The sequence below is a fragment of the Nicotiana tomentosiformis genome, chromosome 6 (assembly GCF_000390325.3).
Source record: "Nicotiana tomentosiformis chromosome 6, ASM39032v3, whole genome shotgun sequence".
NCBI classification, from domain to species: Eukaryota; Viridiplantae; Streptophyta; class Magnoliopsida; order Solanales; family Solanaceae; genus Nicotiana; species Nicotiana tomentosiformis.
The window spans coordinates 77464146-77485741 of record NC_090817.1 but is presented as its reverse complement, the minus strand read 5'-3'; the positions used below and the strand labels follow the sequence as shown (position 1 = coordinate 77485741).

Genomic DNA, 21596 nt, shown 5'->3' with positions numbered 1-21596 from the left:
CATGCCCGGTACCGTGAGACTCGGTACCGAGTCCCTGCCATCTTCGGTTGAATAGCAACCAATAACCAGCACTGCGCTTGTCACAGCCACTAGCTTCATCTCCTTCTTCACCATTAACTTCATCTCCTTCTTTACCAATACTTCCTTCGCCACCAGTAACTGCTACATTATTTTCACCGGCCGCAACTGGCCGAGAAGAGGATGTCCCTCTCCCCCAGTCTCCAGTTCATGGGAGCTTGGGGCAAAATTATGTTGCCCTCTCAGAATATACGCAAAGGAGGAGGAGTGTTGCTCTCTCGGTCTTTACCGGATGCCACCTGCTGTCCCGGCTGGTGGAACTTGCAAACTATCTAAAGCCTTTGGCTTCAGAAAAAAGATAGGGAAAAAATACAAGCTCTCTCGGGAGAGTGTTTGTTAAACAATGCTATGCACAACGCATTAGTGGTATATTCTTCATTTTTTTTCGTTATCTCTTCTATCTTTGATATAGTAGGATTTTGAATTTGCACTTTTCGTTTTGCAGGCCAACTTTCTTGCTTTCGAGGGCCTCCAAATGATTCGGGATAAGGAGGAACTTACCTTCGAGCGGGATCAACTTTTGGTCGAGCGGAACCAAGCTACTGCTCGCCTCTTAAAATTGGAAGCTAGAGCTGTTGAGGCCATTATGTTGGAGGCTCGGTTGTAGTAAAGCGAGCAAGAATTAGAGACCCTCAGCCAAGAGGTCGCCCCGTTGAGGGTTCAATTTAAAGAAGTTAGGGCCAAATGGGTTGAAGTCCATAATTTTGTTCTTGTTGCATCTGATCACGAGGCTGCCTCCGTTGAAAGATTGAATAATTTGGAGACGGCTTTGAACTGCAAAACTGAAGAGCTTGCTACTACCGGGGTAAAGTATGCCCAGTTGGAGGAGAAGCATAAAAAGACCATTGAGCATAATTGACTTTTCAGCTCTATTATCTGTGATCTCGATGTCAGCCTCCGGTCCGTTAGATCCGCACGGGAAAATCTTTCTACCGAGGTTGACCAGCTTAAAGAAGAACTCAACCTCCGAGCGGCTTCATTCATTGTTGAAAAAACATATGCTATATACAACATGAGGAGAAAAAACTTGGAAGAGGCTAAAGCGGGTGTCATTGATTTTGGTGCCGAAATCGCTAAAGCCCGTGAGCTGGAGTTAGCTGCTAAAAGGGATCTTCCGGCTAGGCTTGATGCTACTGATTCTTCTGGTTCCGGTTATGAGTTCTCGAGAACTAGAGAGGAACCGGAAGGCGATGATGCTGAAGGACAAAATGACGAAGGCCAAGATATCGAACCGGCGGCGGATCTACCCACTTCTCCTAGGGGCGCAAATGCTTCTCTTCCTCCGGGTTCCAGAGATGCAGCAACTTAGTTTTTGATTTCTTTTCAAACTTTTGTACTTGTTCCATTTGGAACATTTATTGTAAATAAAAACACTTTTTCGTTCAAGTATCGTATAAGTTTCTCTTTCTACGTACTTTTGTTTAATCTTTCGCGCAAGTTTGCTTTTGCGTCTTTTTTTGTTTAAGTGTTTGCACAAGTTTTATTGTTTGTGTCTAATCATGAAAGGCTTCAGGTGTATTTTCCCCCGAAAGAATTTGGATTCTGGGCATAAGTTCTTCCGAAATCAACCCTTTAACGTGAGGGTTTTCATAAGAGAGGACCCTCTTATGTTTACGGTGCTCTTGAAGAGGACGTCTCATATTCATTACGGCACTAGCATTTGAATTACTTGTTTAACTTTTAAATGATAAAATCAATTCATTATTCAGACAAGAAACAAGATAGAAATAAAAGGATTAGTTTATTCCTTCCATTTTCAAAAGTACATAAGCATTCGTTGTGCTAAAAAGAAATTGCCATTTCTTGTGGCTAACTTGTACAACTTATTTCTACGGGGTTGTCCATGCAGTCCCCGACCCCGATGATACGACTATGCTTCCGGGCTTCGTATTCCGGTCGAAGTGACAATTGTTGTTAACATATACTCATATCATCCCCCCTCCCCCCAGTGTTTGAATGCGAAGAATGCAAATTTGAACACTGGAAGTTTTGCACCTTCGAGGATTCCACTAGTGAATTTCTATATAATCTTCAGTTCGGTAACAAAATTCACTTCCCCTTAGGAATTATGCTATCGAGCCAAAGATTATCTAACAATCCCCCAGTGTCTTGCACTTGTGAATGATCGGGTAATCTCTGTTTGACAACAAAACTTAACTTCCAGGTAGGAACTTTGCTATCGAGCAAAAGACTATCTAACTGCTCTGTAATGGTTCTTCGCTTGTGTGCCTTGTCATTAAAAAGGTCTTATTGCTGTTGTTGAAACTTCTACCGTAGTATGCTTTCCGTTTCTGTCTCATTAAAAACATTGCCAGAAAAAATCCAATTGGGACAAAAACCGGACAAAGGGAAAAAGAGTATAGCACAAACTTTCAGTATAGGTGATGTTCATCAGCAATAGTATCTCTTGAGGTGAGCCACGTTCCAGTTGCTTGGAAACTTTTCTCCATCTTGATTCTCTAACTCTATGATCCTTTCCCGGTGACAGCTGAAACCCGGTAGGAGCCTTCCCATATTGGACCTAACTTCCCTGCATTGAGCTCCCGGGTTTTCTGTCTCACTTTCCTTAAACCCAAATCTCCCACTTTGAAATAACGGGGGTTGGCTCTTCTATTGTAATATCTTTCTATTATCTACTTTTGGGCTTCCATCCTTATATACGCCAAGTCCCTACGTCCGTCGAGCAGCTCCAAATTGACCAACATTATTTCATTGTTTGTTTCTTCATTCTCCCGGAAATATCTCAAGATAGGCTCCCCTACTTCTACCGGGATCAGGGCTTCTGCTCCGTTCACGAGGGAGAAAGGAATCTCTCCTGTGCTCGATTTGGACGTTGTTCGGTACGCCCATAATACACCTGGCAATTCTTCGGGCCATTTGCCTTTAGCTGCTTCTAATCTCTTTTTGAGGTTTTGTATAATCACTTTGTTTGTTGATTCTGCTTGGCCGTTTGCGCTCGGATGATAGGGTGAAGAAGTGATCCTTTTGATTTTCAAGTCTTTAAGGAACTTTGTGACCTTTGCGCCAATAAATTGTGGCATGTTGTCACAGGCTATCTCTTTTGGCATCCCAAATTTGCAAATTATGTTTTCCCACAAGAAATCTATCACTTCACGTTCACAGATCTTCTGATACGGACCTACTTTAACCCACTTAGAAAAATAGTCAGTCAAAATCAAAAGAAATATTACCTTACCAGGGGTCGGTGGTAGTGGTTCGATGATATCCATCCCCCACTTTATGAACGGCCATGGTGACAAAACGGAGTGCAATGGCTCTGTCGGTTGATGTACCAACGGTGTGTAGCATTGACATTTATCACATTTTTGAACATAAGCTTTGACGTCTTGTTTCATCCGGGGCCAATAGTATCATGCCCTTATTAATTTTAGTACTAAGGAATCTACGCCCGAGTGATTCCCCCAGATCCCTTCGTGGACTTCTCGCATAACATAATTAGCTTCGTAGGCTCCCAAATATCGGGACAGCGTGGCCTTGGAAAGATTTTTTTTATAGTTGACCTCTTTTGAAACTATATTGTGCTGCCTTAGTGCGTAGCGCCCGAGATGCCTTTGGATCTTCAGGCAACTTTCCGTGCTCGAGATAATCAATGATCTCATTCCTCCAGTCCCAAACCAAATTAGCCGTGTTTACCTCATAATAGCTATCTGTGTCCAGAATCGAGTGCATAAGTTGTACGATCGTACTAGAGTCTGACCCTTTCATTTCCGTAGACGAGCCAAGATTAACTAGTCCGTCTGCTTGACCACTCCCGAAACCGAGCAAGCAGATCCCGAACCTTCACTACGTATTGTTTCATGTGTTCCTCCTTGGCTTCGAAGATCTCGTAGACCTTATTTACCACCAACTGGGAGTCGCATTTGATTTCTATGACCTCGGAGTCCAGCCCCTGGGAAAATTTGAGCCCTGCAATCAAAGCTTCATGCTCCGCTTCATTGTTAGTCAGAGGAACCATTCTTATGGCCTACCTTAGGGTTTCTCCCAAAGGCGTGGTTAGTACTATGTCGAGCCCGGACCCCTTTACATTGGAAGCTCCGTCCGTGAATAGGGTCCAAACTCATGATGTCGATTCTGACACCATCACTGCTTCTTTGGTTGCCAAAGGTAACAATCCCAGACTGAAATCTGCCAAAACTTGTGACTTAATCGCAGTCACAGGTTTATATTCTATGTCAAAATCACTCATTTCGACGGCCCACTTAGCTAGCCTACCTGAAAGTTCTGGTTTATGAAGGATATTCCGCATGGGAGAGGTAGTCATCACAGCTATCGGGTGACATTAGAAATAAGGCCTTAGCTTTCGAGCGGCGACTACGAGGGCTAAGGCAAACTTCTCCAGATGCGGGTAGCGAGTTTCTACTCCCGTTAAAATTCTGCTAACATAATACATAGGAGATTGCATACCTTCGTCCTCACTGACTAAAACAGCACTTACTGCTACCTCCGAGACTGCTAAGTAGATTAATAATTTTTCGCCTTCCTCCAGTTTTGATAGTAACAGAGAACTTGATAAATACCTTTTCAAATCCCACAAACTTGTTGATACTCAGGCGTCCATTCGAAGTTGTTCTTCTTTTTGAGCAGCAACAAGAAATGATGGCATTTCTCTGAAGACCGGGAAATGAATCTTCTCAAAGCGACCAATATCCCTGTTAGCCTTTGGACCTATTTTACGCTTGATAGCTGATCCGAGATATCTTCGATGACTTTGATTTTATCGGGGTTAACCTCAATCCCCCTTTGTGACACGAGGAATCTCAGGAACTGGCCGAAGCTGACCCCGAACGCACACTTCTCGGGGTTAAGCTTCATGTTATGCTTCCTTAGGATGTCAAAAGTTTTTTGCAAGTGTTTAAGATGATCACCTGCGTTCAAAGACTTAACAAGCATATCGTCTATGTAAACTTCCATGGTTTTCCCTATTTTCTTTTCAAACATTTTGTTCATGAGCCGTTGATAAGTGGCTCCGGCTTCCTTTAGCCCGAAGGGCATCACATTATAGCAATATATGCCGAAGTTCATTATGAACAAAGTTTTTTTCTGATCCTCCGGGTTCATCTTAATTTGGTTGTACCCGAATTAAGTATCGAGGAAACTCATAAACTCGTGCCCGGCTATTGCATCAATCATTTGATCAATGTTTGGCAGTGGGAACGAGTCTTTCGGGCACGGCTTATTTAAATCCTTATAGTCTACGCACATGCAAAATTTATTATTCTTCTTTGGAACTACTACTACATTAGCTAGCCGGTCAGGATACTTTACCTCTCGGATTGAACCGATATCAAGTAGGTAAGTTACCTCTTCTTTGACGAATTTATTTCTGGCCTCGGCAATATGACATTTTTTCTGTCTTACTGGAGAAATGCTAGGATCCAAACTTAGCTTATGTACGGCTACCGACGGGATACCTGTCATATCCGCATGCGACCACGCAAAACAATTGACATTAAACTTAAGAAATTCAATAAATCCAGACCTGAGTTCGGGGTGCGGTCCTGTCCCCAAGTGAAATTTTCTCTCCAAGAACTTTTTGAATAATGCGACTTGCTCAAGTTCTTCCGCTGTGGACTTTGTTGCATCTGTCTCTTCTGGTACCTGGAAATACCTTGGCACCTAATAGGATTCGGATGCCTTTTCCCCCTAATTGACTTCGCTTGACTCAGGAACAGGCACCGACTCTTGTAATTGCTATGTCGCATGCTCCTTCCCTTTGCTACTGGAGACTGAGATTGCATTCATCTCCCTTGTTGTCGGTTGGTCACCTCTTATTTGTTTAATTCCCTCAGGAGTTGGGAATTTCAGCAGCTGGTGATATGTCGATGGCACAGCCTTCATCTCGTGCAACCACGGTCTACCCAGGATAATATTGTAGCCTAATATCGCCATCCACCACCTCGAAAAGGGCCATCTTCATCACCCCTTCAGCATTCATGGGAAGCAGGATCTCTCCTCGGGTTGTCATGCCTGCTAGGTTGAACCCGGCGAGGAGTTTTGTGGACAGAAAGATGCTTTTGGTGAGCTAGGGTTGCTCCAATACCCTTCATTGTATAATATTGGCCGAGCTTCCTGGATCCACCAGAACACACTTAATTTTAAAATCTAAGACGTTTAAAGAGAGATTACTAATGCATCGTTGTGTGGTAGCAGCAATCCATCTACATCTTCCTCCGTGAAAGTAATGTCGTCTTCAGTGACTTCTCAGAGTCTCTTGATGTAGGTTACCGACACCTTCATCTTTTTTGCCACTGAGAATGTGACCCCGCTAATCTCGTTCCCCCTGAAAATCATGTTGATTTAGGCGCGGGAGATCTTCTCCTGCTTTTGAAGGTTCAACATTATCACGATTGCAACCATAGTTATTTGTAGCCCGGTCACTTAAAATTCCTTGAGCTGGCCATTTTTCAGCAATGTCGCCACCTCCTCATACAGATGCCGGTAGTCTCCAGTCCGATGAACGTTTTTCTCGTGATATTTGCACCACAAATTAGGATCCCTCTGGCTAGGATCAGATCTCATTGGCTTCAGGAACCGTGCTTCTTTAATGTTCCTCATAGCCGACACTAGCTCCACTACGTTGACGTTAAAGTTGTATTCGAAAAGCTTGGGGTAGGAAGAATCTCGAGAACCTGACATTTTCTTATTCTGTAATGACCTGTTGATTCGGTTGCGATCAACTCTCCTATCGGTAGCGAACCTATCTGCTAATCGAAAACCTCTGCCACATCATTCGAACATTCATAGGTCAAAAACTGACTCCTCGAAGACCGTCGATCTGTGTCGAAATCGTCTTTTGATTTCTCTTTATTCTTCTCCAGGTCCCGACCCTTAACTGACGCCGGAAAACCAAGCTGATCATCCTCAATCCTTATATTTGACTCGTACCAATTGTGAACATTCGCCCAAATTATTGCCTGAAACTCGAGCGAACTTTATTTCAACTTCGGGGAAGCATCGGAACTTCTCGAATTCAGGCCTTTGGTGAATGCTTCAGCCGCCCATTCGTCTGGAACGACCGATGGCAACATCCTTTCCTTCTGGAACCTGGTTACAAACTTTTGCAACAACTCGGACTCTCCTTGTGCAATCCTGAATATATCGGCCTTTCGGGCATGTACCTTTCTGGCCCCGGCATGGGCCTTGACGAAAGAGTCCGCGAGCATCTCAAAGGAGTCTATGGAATGCTCGAGCAAAAGCGAATACTATGTCAGGGCTCCCTTCGTAAGAGTTTCCCTGAATTTCTTCAGCAAAACTGACTCAATCTTATGGGGAGCTAAATCGTTCCCCTTCACCGTCGTTGTATAGGCGGTGATATGCTCTTGAGGATCTGAAGTCCCATCATATTTCGGCACGTCTGGCATTTTAAACCGTTTCGGGATCAATTCTGGTGTCATGCTTGATTTGTACGGCAATTGCGTGTACTTTTTTGAGTCCGGCCATTTCAGCATTGGTGGTGCGCCCGGAATCTGATCCATACAGGTGTTCACTTCCCTCATAAATCGCATGAGTTTGATTTTGATGGGATCACTCTCGTTGTTATGATCGGATCCGCTCCCCCGGCCCCATCGAAGCCGACCTCGCCCCTCGGGGCGTTGTTGTCGACCATTTGTGTTGTTTGATTTGCGGGAACACCGGGAGGAACTAGACCTCATCCATTCGCGTTATTTGGAAGCACTCGATAATGTCTGTTTCAGTTCTATCATAACCTTATCCTGTCATGTGAGATGGCCTAAAATGGCATCTTGGTTCTCCTGCAAGACCCTTACTGCTTCGACAAAGTGCTCTTCTTCAGCATCATCAGGAGTCGCCTCTCGAAAATGTCGCGGGTACCGTCTGTCATGGACCGGCGTGGCCTCATTCCGCTCACTGCGGGTATCACTGATTAAATCCTCATGCTGAGGCTGATTTCCTTAGGCCTCAAGGTTGTGTGTGTTGTTAACACCATTATATGTCATTTTCTATGATTTTTTGCTAAGAACAAATAATCAAACACGTTAGTAAAAGAGGCAAGGACCAACTTAATTACACAGTTGTCTAAGCCCCACGGTGGGAGCCAAACCGTTTACTCGTAAAATAGTATAGTTGAATTTATAAGCGGATTATAGATAAGTGAATTAATCTGATCCTAAAATAATAGATGAATTAGACAAAAATATAAGACTTAGCCTTGAAATTGAAATGAAACAACAGATATCTTGATCCCGGGCACAGAGTTACTGGGGACAGTGAGAGCAGTATAAATAAGCAAGAAAGTAAAATATTATTGAGCTTTTGATAGAATATAGTGTATGCTTGTCAGAAAATTTGTGTCATTTACAATGTTAATAGAGCTCACTATTTATAGTTGAACCTAGGGAACAAGGTCCTAGGATCAAGCCCCTCTTTAATGACAATTATGAGGACCATTGAAGAATGTGTAATGACAAGGGGTGAATGCCATATTCCTTGTAATGGGCCGCGTACTTAATGTTGTAGAATATTCCTCATTAAATGCTACCGGGTGACAAGCATGTATTTTATCTTTATGAATATCATTTTCTCCGGTAACAAACGGGATCGTTGCCTCCGGATCCAGCTACCTTCTGTCTTCGGCTTCACGTATCACTTTCTCACGCAATCATTTAATATAAATATATTTTACCTTATACAAATATGTCATTGATTAATCTCCAAAGTAGAAAATGAAAGCAAAGTCAGAAGGCCTTGTTTGGTGGATTTGATTACCTACTTCACCCCAAAAAATTAAGTTCTTTATTTACGGGCAGAAAAAAAAAGTGTTCTTCTCATAGATACTTCAAGTCTCATCTTCACGTATACAGCATTCGTAGACGTACCCAAGTCAACATTTTTGGTCAATAAATATGAATTTATTAAAGTCAAAATCAAATGACTTAATTTAAGTCCAGTTATATTTTGGGCTAGATATTTAATGGTGTGCCTTTACAAGACGAGCGTTATCCACGTTCTTCAAGCCCAAAGGTCCACTAAAGTTAGTTGGATGTTACTCTACCTAAATCCTATCCCGTACCTATATAAAAGGGTCACATACTCCCTTTTGAAGGCATCTCCTGGTGGAAAGAAAGAGCAAAAGGTGTTCCGTATCTTCCTGTAGAAATCCAGAGCAAGAAGGAGAGTTTGCGAGAAGTCTTTCCCTCAAGAATGATCCGAAGTGCTGCCAAAAGTTACTGACCATTCAACACATCAACATAAGTACATTTTTCGTTCGAGAACATGCTTCATCAACCCTCAAATCAAGGTGAACAAATCGGAGATTTGAACCATGGGATATAGACAGAGTTGTACTTATAAATAAAAATTAATAAAATAATTGTTCTCACATTCATTTTGTTGTTATTTATTTTTTGCATGCAAGATTTGTGACGAACAAACCTGTCATCATACTAACATAAGAAACGAAAAAAAGATGATTGACCTTGCAAACCAGTGCATAAGTGCTCCTCTCGTTCACTATACTCCATTTAGAGATGTACCTTCTCAAAGTGGAAACTGGTAAGGAATTAATGAGGGTATAATTAATGTAGGCACGAATTAAATGAGAATGGCATGTTTTCTTCCAGGCAAGAATACAAGTGGGCTAATGGGTGCTCCCTGTTCTGTCAGTATCTCAATTTATTAATTCATCTCAGGAAAAAAAAAAACATTAAAAGACGCATAAATTTGACTAAAGATCTATAATATTAGAATGTACCTACACTTAAATTCGTTTATGTTCGTAGTCCTTAGTCTCCTGCTGTCTAAAACAGTAAAAGACTATCAGTTGAGAGGGAAGATAGGTGCATATGTATAACATGCAATTTCTAAAACAATTAAATTGGAGTGTTATAGATTATTATTCTTGTCACTAATACAAGGTATGTTTTCAACGTCTTCTCCTCTCATCACGACACGTCGGTTACTTTTATTTCTCATTGAGCATTTCTACGTCAATATAACCACTTTAATTTTCATAATAACTAGTCATTTTAGCTATTCAAAAAAAAATGGAAAATATAAGAACAAAAAATATATATAACTTGGGGTGAAGGAATAGTACAATACACATTTAAACCACAACTTTTGCTTAAAATTAAAGTTCAAATTGTGTCTTCAAATTCACAAACAGACGTCGATTTGCAAGTTGAAACACCATTACTTGCAAGTTAAATTCTCAAACAAATGCACCCAAAAATCATTGTTCCGTCAAAAAGAAAACAAGCATAAAGCAACATGGAATAATATGTCCATGAGAATAAAGCATTGTTTAATTGACTATGAGAATAAAAAGTATTTTAAAAAATCATGGTTAAGTGATAAAGGCTTAAGTGTGAGTCGAATCTGCCAACTCAGCCCGTCAAATAACATATCTGCATTAACGGTAAGGTATTGTTCAAAATTTGAAAACCAAAATTGCAGACCTGTATTGGGCCCAACCCAAGGAACCGTTCTAATATTCCCGACTTTTGATTTGATTTTAAAGCAGTTGTCACATTTCCCGCTCTGTATATAAGCAACAATTTCTTCACTTTCATTTCATCCAATCTTCACATATCATTTGTTTCTATCTTCTAAAAACCCTAGAATTCATCATGGAAGATCAATACTCTGTTTCTGGTATCACTCTCTTAAATTCTCTGTGTTTACGTATCGGTAGAATTTGATTTTATGCATCTGTATGTGTTTTGAATTTTTTTTGTGCAGCCAATGCTAGGCGATCAACGTCGAAACTTCTGCGATATCCGTTGCGATCGGCATCTAAATCAAAGGAGGAGAAACCGCCTCTGACTGATTCCTCCAACTCTTCAGCTAATTCTGCAAGGTCTTTCTCTCTTTCTCTCCCTCAATCTATATATATTCATGTAATTGAATGCAGATATATAGTTGCATCTATACGTTGATGAATTTTGATTTGAAATTGCGATGTGCAAGGGCAATAGAATGCAGATATATAGTTGAGTGGATTTTTTTCTTGGTGTTTTACCAATTCTGTCGGGTTTAACAATTAGGATATCACTTATTATCTGCTACTGTCTCTATCTGGAAATAGAAAAAAGCTCAATGAAATTGCATATATGATCTTCTGCCATGTCAAATGAGATGAAATCTTATTTGATCCAATGATAGTTTGTTGACTGATTTGCCTGTAACATGATGTCGGAGGCGTATCGGAGGTTCAATGTTCCGAATTCTTCGAAAATATGGGTTCTGAACTAAAAATTTAGAATACTTTCAGCAGTTTTCACGTATATCCATCACTATATGTCCTCCCTGGATGATACAGTGAAGAGTTTTCAACCGTGATCACCTGTTTTTTGAATTTCCCTTTTATAATGCTGCTGAAACTTGCTACGAAGACTTATTCCTAAATAGTATGTGGCTTTAAACAATCAGCAGATGCTTAGAAATGTTGATGTACCTAAGATAACATCAGTAGGTTATTGAAAATTTAGTTTTTATGTATAAACTGAAAGAAAGCAGAAATATGGTACTGTCTTCTTACCTATCACTTGGCTGTTGTGCTGTTTTAACTCAGCATTCACTTTTAAAGTGCGGCAGTTTCTGTGTGAACTGCATACAGTTTATAATGTAGAATCAAAGAACTCCTCCAATAAAATTAATTCTGATTCCAGAGAGAAAATATTGGTTTCTCCTTGCAGAATATTCTACTGATATCTAACGTCAGTGTTATCCTGCATCATGATGTGTACAAGCTTGGAGAAGAATTATTAACTTTAATGTTAAAAGACACAGTTTTTACTAGCAAAAGAATGGTGATTTTTCTTTTCTTTTGTGTTCTCCGCCTTCAATAAATTCTAAAGAAAGAACTAATGAGAGCTAAATCAGACAAAGGTTGTCAAAGATGCAACTCTTCCAAGTATTCCTAATTCTTATTTTAGCGTCTAAGCCTAACTATGTGTTTCACTGATGTTTGTACTTACATTAGTAGCTGTTTCATTTGTATTCCAGGGGAAGAGTTGCATCAAGTGTTAGTAAGAGTGTTGCTGCTCTTCATCTCTCTGGTAAGGAAAAATCTGCAAAGCCTCCAAGAAGGCTGTCTGTTCCTTCCAAGCCAATTGCCTGCCCGGCTTCTAGACCACTTGGCACTATAACTCCCATTTCTGAGACTAGAGCAAAGAGATCTACTAGTAACCAAGGAAAATCCGATACACCACTTTCAAATGCTTCAAAGTCCTCAACTACAAGGAAATATGACCTTATATCCTCAGCTTCCTATTGGCTATCACAGATTAAGCTTTCTGAATCTGCTGCTAAGCATGCAATTTCCCTTGGCTTTTTCAAACTTGCTTTGGAGGCTGGCTCTGAGGTATGATACTATATCTTCTTCCACATGACTAAGTTACTTCATTGAAGATATCATGAGCTAATGGACATTCTTGTGTCACCTTTGTTGATCCGCCTTTCAACCATAATACGATCTTTGAAGACTTGTTATTGACTAGTGCTACAGACTTCGCTATTCCATTAATCTCGTCCACATTTCCTTGCTTTAGCAGAAACTATATCTTAAAATCAAGTAGTTGATTTCAGTTAAAAAGCTCATTGTTCACCTTCCTTGCATTGCAATGTGGGCACATACAAAAGTTCGGTTTTCAGCAACAATTTGGCTATTGTAGTTGGGTAATTGAGCCATATGATTGAAAATATTTGCCTCTTTTTCTGCTTCAATTTCAGCCTTTTCAACGTTTGAGAGATGAGCTGAAATCTTATGTGCAACGACACAGCCTTGTGGAACTTGAGGAGCCAGTGAAACAATTGTTTGATAGCTATAACATTCTAACAAAATTCTCAGCAGTTGCAAGTCTCTGAGACTTGCTCTCATGCGCCTAAAGAAGAGACATGTTCATCTAATGATGACATACATAGCTCTTCTTCTGTTGCCAACACTCAGAGAAAGCTATCCAGAGTCTTGAATAAAGATTCAACTAAAACTGAACAAGTTAAAGAACCAATCAAGGAGAAAACTTCAAAGATTGGAAGCACACCTACGACCCGGAAATCTGTAAACAAAATTGCTGCAACTGCTACATCTACACAAAAAGCTGGAAGTCGTACCACAAAAGAGAAACTTCAAAAACTTGTTAAGCCAGAACCAAATAAGGATAAGGTGAAAAGACAGGGAAGGAGATCTGCTCAAGGAGAAGGTAGTTATGAGTATACATTGTTTGGTTAAAAATCATTCAGCTGTTTGAGCTAGAAGTTTGTTAATTTTTTCTTTTACAGGGCCTGATAATGCCTGCACTTCAGAGAAAGTCCTCGAAGAAGATAAAGAAAATCTGGTACGGACAAAATATGATTTAACTTCATTTTGATCGAGCTAGAGAAGCTTTTTTCATGGATTGATTAATCCTAGTTGCTTCACTTCTATCTTTTTATTGCATTTAATTGTACTGACTGGTATAAAACACTTGTGCAGGATGCTCCACAAACAGAAGTGATTAGCACCTGAAATTTGTAGCAGGAAGCTTTTCTTTTAGTATATCATGTCAGATGCCAAAATTCAAGTGTCTGGATCTGAAGTCTGCATTCCAAAATATTGTATTTGGTGTGTTTGTTTGTTTCTTTTACTTTTCTTTTCTTTCTTTTTTAAGTTTACCAAAGTCATTATACAGCTGTCTAGTTTCGCATTGGAATCCATGCTAGTCGTACAGTGTTCTTTTTATTCAACAGCTTCTATGCTCTTGCAGTTGAATACTACTTGGAAGTAGTTAACCTATTACCTGCGGTGTAGACATTATGATTGTCATCTGAATCACAGTATATTGAATTAGCTTTTGATTCAAGATGTGAAACTCTGGGGCATTGGCATCTTTAACTCCTATTGTTTGAATCTTTTCTTCCAAATAGAGTGGTTTTCATCTTTGTAATGTTAGCAACAACTAAGGCAATTTGTGTCTGGTTCTGAATCATGCTACCCAAAGCCCCTCGACTGTAGTGATATTGCCTCGTTACAAGCATAAATCTTTCGCTGCTATATTTGATAGATCAAATATCACATCTTCGACAAGTGAATAGGATTCATCTCTGCTCCTATTGTGAAGTGCATACTTCGCTTTTCTATGATCTCCTACCAAGAAAAATGAAATGGACGTGTTTACCCATATAAAAACTGAGAATACCGTGATCATTACATGTTTAATTAAAGCTTTCTGAGAAGAAGGTATAGTGCTGGTATAAAAATTTAATACTATCTTACTTTGTTTGGTTAGCAAATCCGGTATAAGTTATCCCGGGATTATAGGGTGGGGTAATTAGTGTCGGGATAACTTATGCCTTGTTAGAAATTATGCAATTGTCATTTTTAATACTAACATACCAAACAGTGGATAAAAAATAATACCAGGATAACTAATCTCAACATAAGCCGTATTCAAACCAAACGAACCCTTTAAAGTATAATCAATAGCTCATAAGTTGAACAACTTTATAAAGATTACTATAAGCAATGTGGAAGTTGATAGCTGGGTTAATTACCAACAAAATGTCGTCTCCTTCACTCTATGATGATCACCAGTGCAGCTTGATTCAAGTCTAAACGGCTTGAAACTATTCAAATTTAAGGGATAACAAAATAAGATATGAAAACCAATTCCCTTCGTACAGAAAGTTACTTGCATTTTTAAACCAGAACGAACATTCACATATTTTACAGGAGCTTGTCAATGCAATGCAAGCAAACGATAAGGCAAACAGCACCAAGCCAGAATACTAGGGCCAAAACAAATGTGTTCCAATAAAACTTCAAATAAGAGGTTTCAATCCGTAAATTGTAACATAGATGAGCCATGGTGCTCCTGATTTGCGGTCAGCAATGACGTATTTCTTCCTTGGAATCAGTCTGCAGTCCAGCTCTGCTCCACAACTTCTCTAACTCTGCGGTTGTAATCCCTTTTATTCTCACTGAACATCCGAGCTGCTTCCGAATTTGCAGGTGAATTGGGGTTAGGATCACACAGCAATGACTGCAACAATAAGAGTGTCAGTCATTCGCAAACAAGAAACCCATGGTTTAATTTTTTAATTTTTTGTAACTCTTCTATTTTTCAAATTTCTTTTATTTGTGGCCAAGTACGAGAGAGCCATAGTTTTAATCAAGCTTTTAATATTCCACTGTATGTATGTCCCCAGTAGGATATACTAAACGGCTTAGCTTAACTCTCTTGACTCACTTTTTACGGATTATCATCTTGCCCTCTCACCAACTTTGCTCTCTGAAATGACCATCCTATGTGTATAATCCAGCACCACTACCACCCTGTCTCCTCTCCATCTACCCAGCAAAGGATAGTCCAAATTAATGAACAAATTTCAAGCAAGATCCTTATAAGCAAATTGAGGTCTACCAACAGCACTATTTCCCTGCTGCAGTACAGCAGAGTTAAAATGCTTAAAACTAAGGAGTGCAAAACCTTAAGTGCGTACTCTTCACTTAAGGTTAGGAAGCAATAATTGTTTGACACAGAGCTTCCATCAAGAATCTGGCAAAGTAGGAGGACAATATGCCTAGAGTCTTAAGGGTATGCGTATCATCCACGTAATAAAAATTTCTACTTCTGCTTGGGGATCTATGCCTTGAACTGCGACTCCAAGTAATCTCAGAGAGACATATGCACACACAAATACATTAAGATAGGGATCTAATATCATTTTTACTCGGCCAAGATAAACCTTTACCCTTGTCAACATCCAAATACACACAAGAAATTGGTCACCTCATTAATGGATGTACTTTTCATGCAATATATTCAAGCACCAACATCGTACACGATTCTAAGTTTTTTCTCTTCTTTTTTTGGGTGGGTCTTGAGTAGCGAGAGGAATTCATGTAAAGTTAAACACCAGTAGTTATGGATTGAGTAAACATCTTCATGCAGAATATTACTTGCACCTGATAATAAGTTGTACGAAATTCACTTGCGATCATAGCTGTGAATGACACAAAATATGAGCGTAATATCGAGTTAAGGTTAAACAAACATACAGTTTCGCTCCATGATCCAGCAGCTGTGGCAATCGACAATTAAGCGTGAAGTACACAATCTCTAATTACCATGTACTCTCAATACCGGGAGAACTAATAGAGATGAGTTATCACACCCCGTTAACTACGTATTAAAGGAAGGAAAATATGCTTAGGGTTTTTCTTACAATAACTAAAGAAGGGAAGTTGGTCTGTGTTTATAGAGAAACTTCAGGCCTATAATTAATTGGGTCTCACTTATCTACACACACAACTCAATTAGATGATTAGGCTTTATATATCTTATTTACGACTTGGGTCAAGCCACTACCCTTTTCTGTCAACAAACCAATCAATGTACAGTCCAATTCCAACATTCTCCACTTGGACATCGTTATTGAAAGTAAGAACAATATTTGGAAAAATTTAGATTTATGAAAAATCATTTTAGAAAAGAAACAAGACTTTATAGCGACCATGTTGCTAATATAATCGGGGATAGAATGGCTCTAATAATTCAAGTTCCAATTGAAAACACTAACAGTGAACCATAGAAGACACTATTTCAAGGTATGAATACTATATATGATCACAAACATTGCAATTTCCATCAACATGAATGGATCAGGCATGTTTACTAAGTATATTATCCTTTCTAATCAAGACGAATAGAACAGCTCCTGGAAAGCTTTTATTCTCCAAGTGACATAGAAAACATATCAGCTCTAAGAGATTTCTCTTATGCCTAGATAATCAAGGTAACAAGCCACAAAACCCAACATTACCATGAGTTTAACAATAGTTAATCGGAGACAATAATGAAGCATTACTCTCAGTATATACATGACAAGCATCAATTAACACAAGATTGAATATCAGGAAGGTGATATGCATTAAACAACAACTGCAAGTCATATTCCAATGACACTTCCCGAACAGGCAATTCAAGATTTAAACTTGATGGGTTCAACTTTTAAGGTTCTTAGCATTGAACTCATTACAACAACAACAACAACAACAACAACAACAACAACAACCCAGTATAATCTCACTAGTGGGGTCTGGGGAGGGTAGGTTGTTTCCGATAGACCCTCGGCTCTCTCCCTCCAAAAACTCCCCACCTTGCTCTTGGGGTGATTCGAACTCACAACCTCTTGGTTGGAAGTGGAGGATGCCCACCACTAGAGCAACCCACTCTTGTCTTAGCATTGAACTCATTGTACTTCTAAAAACCATGGATTCAGAATTTAATATTCGTTAAAAAATTTAGTAGTTTTTCATATAAATCTATGCTCCGTATAACAAATATTTGGTTCAATGGAAGCCGTAGATTACAACTCCATCTGCCACTACTTTCCACTAACCAAAGACATCAAAAGACTCATATTCTTAAGCATGTTATTTAAAAACTATTATTCCCTCCGTTCCATTTGTATGCGAATGTGGTTGACTGGAATTTTTGAAATTATATAAAACTTTTGACATGTGAGCCAAATATGTGCAAAGTAGCAAAAGTATTCTTTTAGACAAGTGGTGGTGAGAGTTCCAAATGCCTTTTCATTTTCTCTTTCCTGAAGGAATGAACAATGTATATCAAATGAGCACCAATAAGTCATGTCATCAGGGGAAAAACGGGAATGCTACGATTAAATAGTCTCCAAAAAGAAAAGGATGCCATTCTGTCAGCGCTCTGTGCTACTCTTCAACGTCCCCTTTGGTTTTAAATGCCTATTTATAATCACTAAGGTAAAATTTAAAAGATAAATCAACAAACTCCCATACTCCATGGAGCACTTCTGACCCTCCATCTCTTCATATAATTTTTCAGCTCATAGAGAGACTCGTAAACTCCAATGTAGACTATGAAACAAGACTCTCATTCTATCTCCTCAATGCAAACTATTATTATTATTATTATTATTATTAAATTTTTTTTATATTAATTTATTATAAACTCGGTACCAAGCTGGTACTAAAAGGAAGAAAAGAAAAAGAAATCCTCAACGCCAGTTTTCAATACATGGAGAGCCTAAACTCCATATTGATAACACATGGAGCAGAAAAAGTACTTGACCATGTGATAATGGATATTTGGACTAATTATTTTGTCTGATTGAGCCTTTGGACAGTGGCCCACTAGAAAGGAATTTTGGCATTGGACAAAAGAAAAAGTTAGGTAAATAATTGTACATTGGCCTGATAGATTTTATATATATACATAGAGAGAGAGACACACATTCACACATTGGCTTCTGTTACAAGTGTTTTTCTATTATCAAATTTTCCAGAAACTTTCTTTGACTAGACAGTGTTGTAGACATTTCTAGACAATCTAGAACTATAAAACCTGCAGTTCTAGGTAAATATGCTTGAGAAACAATCTATGTGATTTTTTTACCAATTGCTTCATCACCATATATAAACAACAGATCAGAGGGAAAATGAGCAATATGGAATGTAAATGTAGCTATGTAGCTCAAAAGTAAAACAAAGGGAAATCAAGCTGTCACAAGGATGATGTCTCTGACTCTATAGAATCAAGCTACTGCTTGCAACTCATAATTCTCATAACATAGCGATGGTTTCAACCATCGGCTTTAACAGTAAAGCTCAGGGCAAAACAACTGTATCCTTATGCAACAAGACTTCTTGTTTGTTTTTTCCTAGACATGGCTAACTGAAAAAATGTGACATCTAAAAATCAATTACCGCCCTATACCTGAATGGATGTAAGTATAGCTGCAACATCATATATTGGACTCCATTGATTTTGAAGAATATCCAAACATATACTTCCATCTGCATAAACTGGAAAAAACCAAAAGGTAAATTCCAGACTTAAAATTGACTTTCCCTATTCTCTGATTTAACAAATAAAAATTAAATCTTCCACTCCAACTTACTGTTAGGATGAAACATGCGAGAAACAAACCGCACGGTTGGTGGCTTATTGGGGTAATCCTCAGAGAATTGAAGTGTCAGCTTGAACGTACCTGATGCTCTCAAATGGTACAGTTACAATCAAACTAGCTAATTCATGTCAGAACAAAGAGAATTTTGATAAATAAATACAATTCATATTATGTCGGAAAGATGGAAAAAGTAACAAAAGCTACCGGAAAGCATAGAGTAATACACGACAAAATAAAAGCAAATGGAAAAGACATGAGTGGGAATGCTTGGAGCCTTGGACTGGGAGAACAAAGAAAGGATTCAAGCATTTACAACACTAGAATACGTATCACCTCCTTTGATGATTGATGCCATTTCATCAGAATTTTTCTTTCCGTCATTGTGTCCGGGGAAGGGACAAGGATTAAGAAAAGGAAACGGCTGAGATGATTAAAAAAACATTGAATTGTATAGACAACTAAGCATTAAACAGTAGACGTGCGCCAACTACTACGCTTTAACATTCTTCTTCCATTCTGCACTAACAACCGAATGCAAGGATAACTCACCACCATCCCAAGGAGTGTCATCAGGACTGCAGGTTACACCAAAACGAAAAGAAACCAGAAAGTAGATTATTCAAACCATACGAAAACAACTTCCCCAAACCGACATCAAACACATCTTTGACACATTTTAATTATATGACTCACCCAAATATCACGGCATTCCAAAGCATAATGTTGTTGTCTTGAGGTGCACCACTAATACCAGCAGGAGGGTCCTGCTGCAACCTCTTGAAATCTCTCATCAACCTCTTTCTAGCCGGAGTCGACATTGTAACCACCTACAAATTCACAAGGTAAAATTAACAAAGTAAAAGAAGAAAGAGGAGTATCATTTAGGTAAGATACCAACCAAAGAGAACTACTATTGAGCTTTCTCTATTTTGTTAAAGTGAGTGACCATATCTCATCTAAAAGCTTAAGCTAATGTAGAGAGCACATACTTAATTATGCCTTAAACACGCCCTATCATGTGTGGGCCTAATTCTTTTTCATAGGCCGAAATGTTTTGATAGTGTGGCCGTAGGATTCGAACCAAAGCTCGATACCATCTCATCCAAAAACTTAAGCCGTTAGAGAGATCACACTTTTATTCACTTAATTATGACTTCAACATAGTTTTCCCTTTTCTCCTAAGTTAAAACATTCATTATTAAACACCACCGTTGGGGTCAAAAGTATGTAAAGGCTATTTATATGACTTAACACGAATTCATCCTCAAGTATCTATCGAATTCTCAGTTTGCGTAACTCATTGATCCAATTCTACTCAGCTCAATTATAGTTAAAGAGCTCATAATTCCAGCAAAATAAATTACAACAACCAATTGTAGCGCACAAGAATTAGGGCTAGGTACAATTTCACTTATACAACAGTATTTACTGAGAAATCTATGGGCATACCAATACGAAAGAAACAAGGCGGTGAGCTAGGGTTTTGGTTTGATCTGCGTTGAACTCCTGCTTCGTGTTCTCGGAGGTGCCCCCTGGAGTTCGCAAACCGAAGAGGAGAGAGAAAAGAGAAAGAGAAAGGAATATATTATTGAGAAGATGTAGGTGCGCCATGAGCCTTGTGTCGGGCCCACTTTAGCCGGTCAGCGGGTCCCACCAGGGAATCTCACTATAGTGCAAAAATTCATGAATCATCCCACTTGGCTTTGCATGTTAACCACAGTATCCTCTTTCAGATATTTCAGTTTAGTTCCAATTTTTGGGCCACAAGCGGTGATTTGGAAATGATCCCTCAATCTTAGCAGGCGTTTGGACAAAAGAATTGTAAAATTCGTAAAACTGATTTTTTTGGTCCAAAAAAATTTCAAGTGAAAATTGTATTTGAAATTTACCCGTTTGGACATAAAATATGATGGAAGATTTTTTCAAAAATATTTTAATTTTTTTCCGAAATCAGCGTTTGGTCATAAAATTTATAATTTTTACTTGAAAATACATTTTGAAAATTTTTGAAAATTTGAAAAAACTGCAAAAAAATATTTTTCAAAATTTTCACTCACAAAACTTCAAAAATAACCCAAACTGAAATTTATGTCCAAACACAACTCTAAATTTCAAATACCATTTTCACTTGAAAAATATTTTCACCATTTTTTCGAATTTTACAATTCCTATGTCCAAACGCCTACTTAGAATTGTATTTGGACATAAATTTCAGTTTTGGTTGTTTTTGAAGTTTCGTAAGTAATTTGAGTGAAAATTTTGAAAAACAGCTTTTTGGAGTTTTTAAAATTTTCGAAAATTTCTAAAATGCATCTTCAAGTGAAAATTGAAAATTTTATGAACAAACGCTGATTTCGAAAAAAAGTGAATTTTTTTTAAAAAAATCTTCCATCAAATTTTATGTCCAAACGGGCTCTATAATTACAAAATTGGAATATCATATGGTTATTACCAAAACAAAAGTTTTTAGGTCGCGGCTTATTTTTAAAATTAAGAATTCTATTGATTTTTGTATACGGGTAAAATCGAGCTCAATGTTCGATCGGGCATCTGAAACGGTAGGCCAGAATCGGCACATCTGTAATCAGGTAAAAATCGAAGTTCAAAGT

The 21596-nt window shown here is 38.8% G+C and overlaps 1 protein-coding gene and 1 pseudogene across 1 annotated transcript; one reads left to right on the top strand and one right to left on the bottom strand.

The window, feature by feature from the left end:
* Positions 1-10552: 10552 nt before the first annotated feature.
* On the top strand, positions 10553-13900 carry LOC104096511 (uncharacterized; annotated as a pseudogene).
* An 809-nt stretch (positions 13901-14709) lies between these two features.
* On the bottom strand, positions 14710-20732 carry LOC104096512 (ubiquitin-conjugating enzyme E2 2). The gene is made up of 6 exons (XM_009602895.4): positions 20437-20732; positions 19681-19814; positions 19537-19562; positions 18979-19068; positions 18795-18883; positions 14710-15077 (listed from the first exon to the last, which is right to left on the bottom strand). The coding sequence occupies exons 1-6, from the start codon at positions 20596-20598 to the stop codon at positions 14949-14951; spliced, it is 630 nt and encodes a 209-aa protein (XP_009601190.2). The 5' UTR covers positions 20599-20732; the 3' UTR covers positions 14710-14948.
* Between the last annotated feature and the right edge of the window lie 864 nt (positions 20733-21596).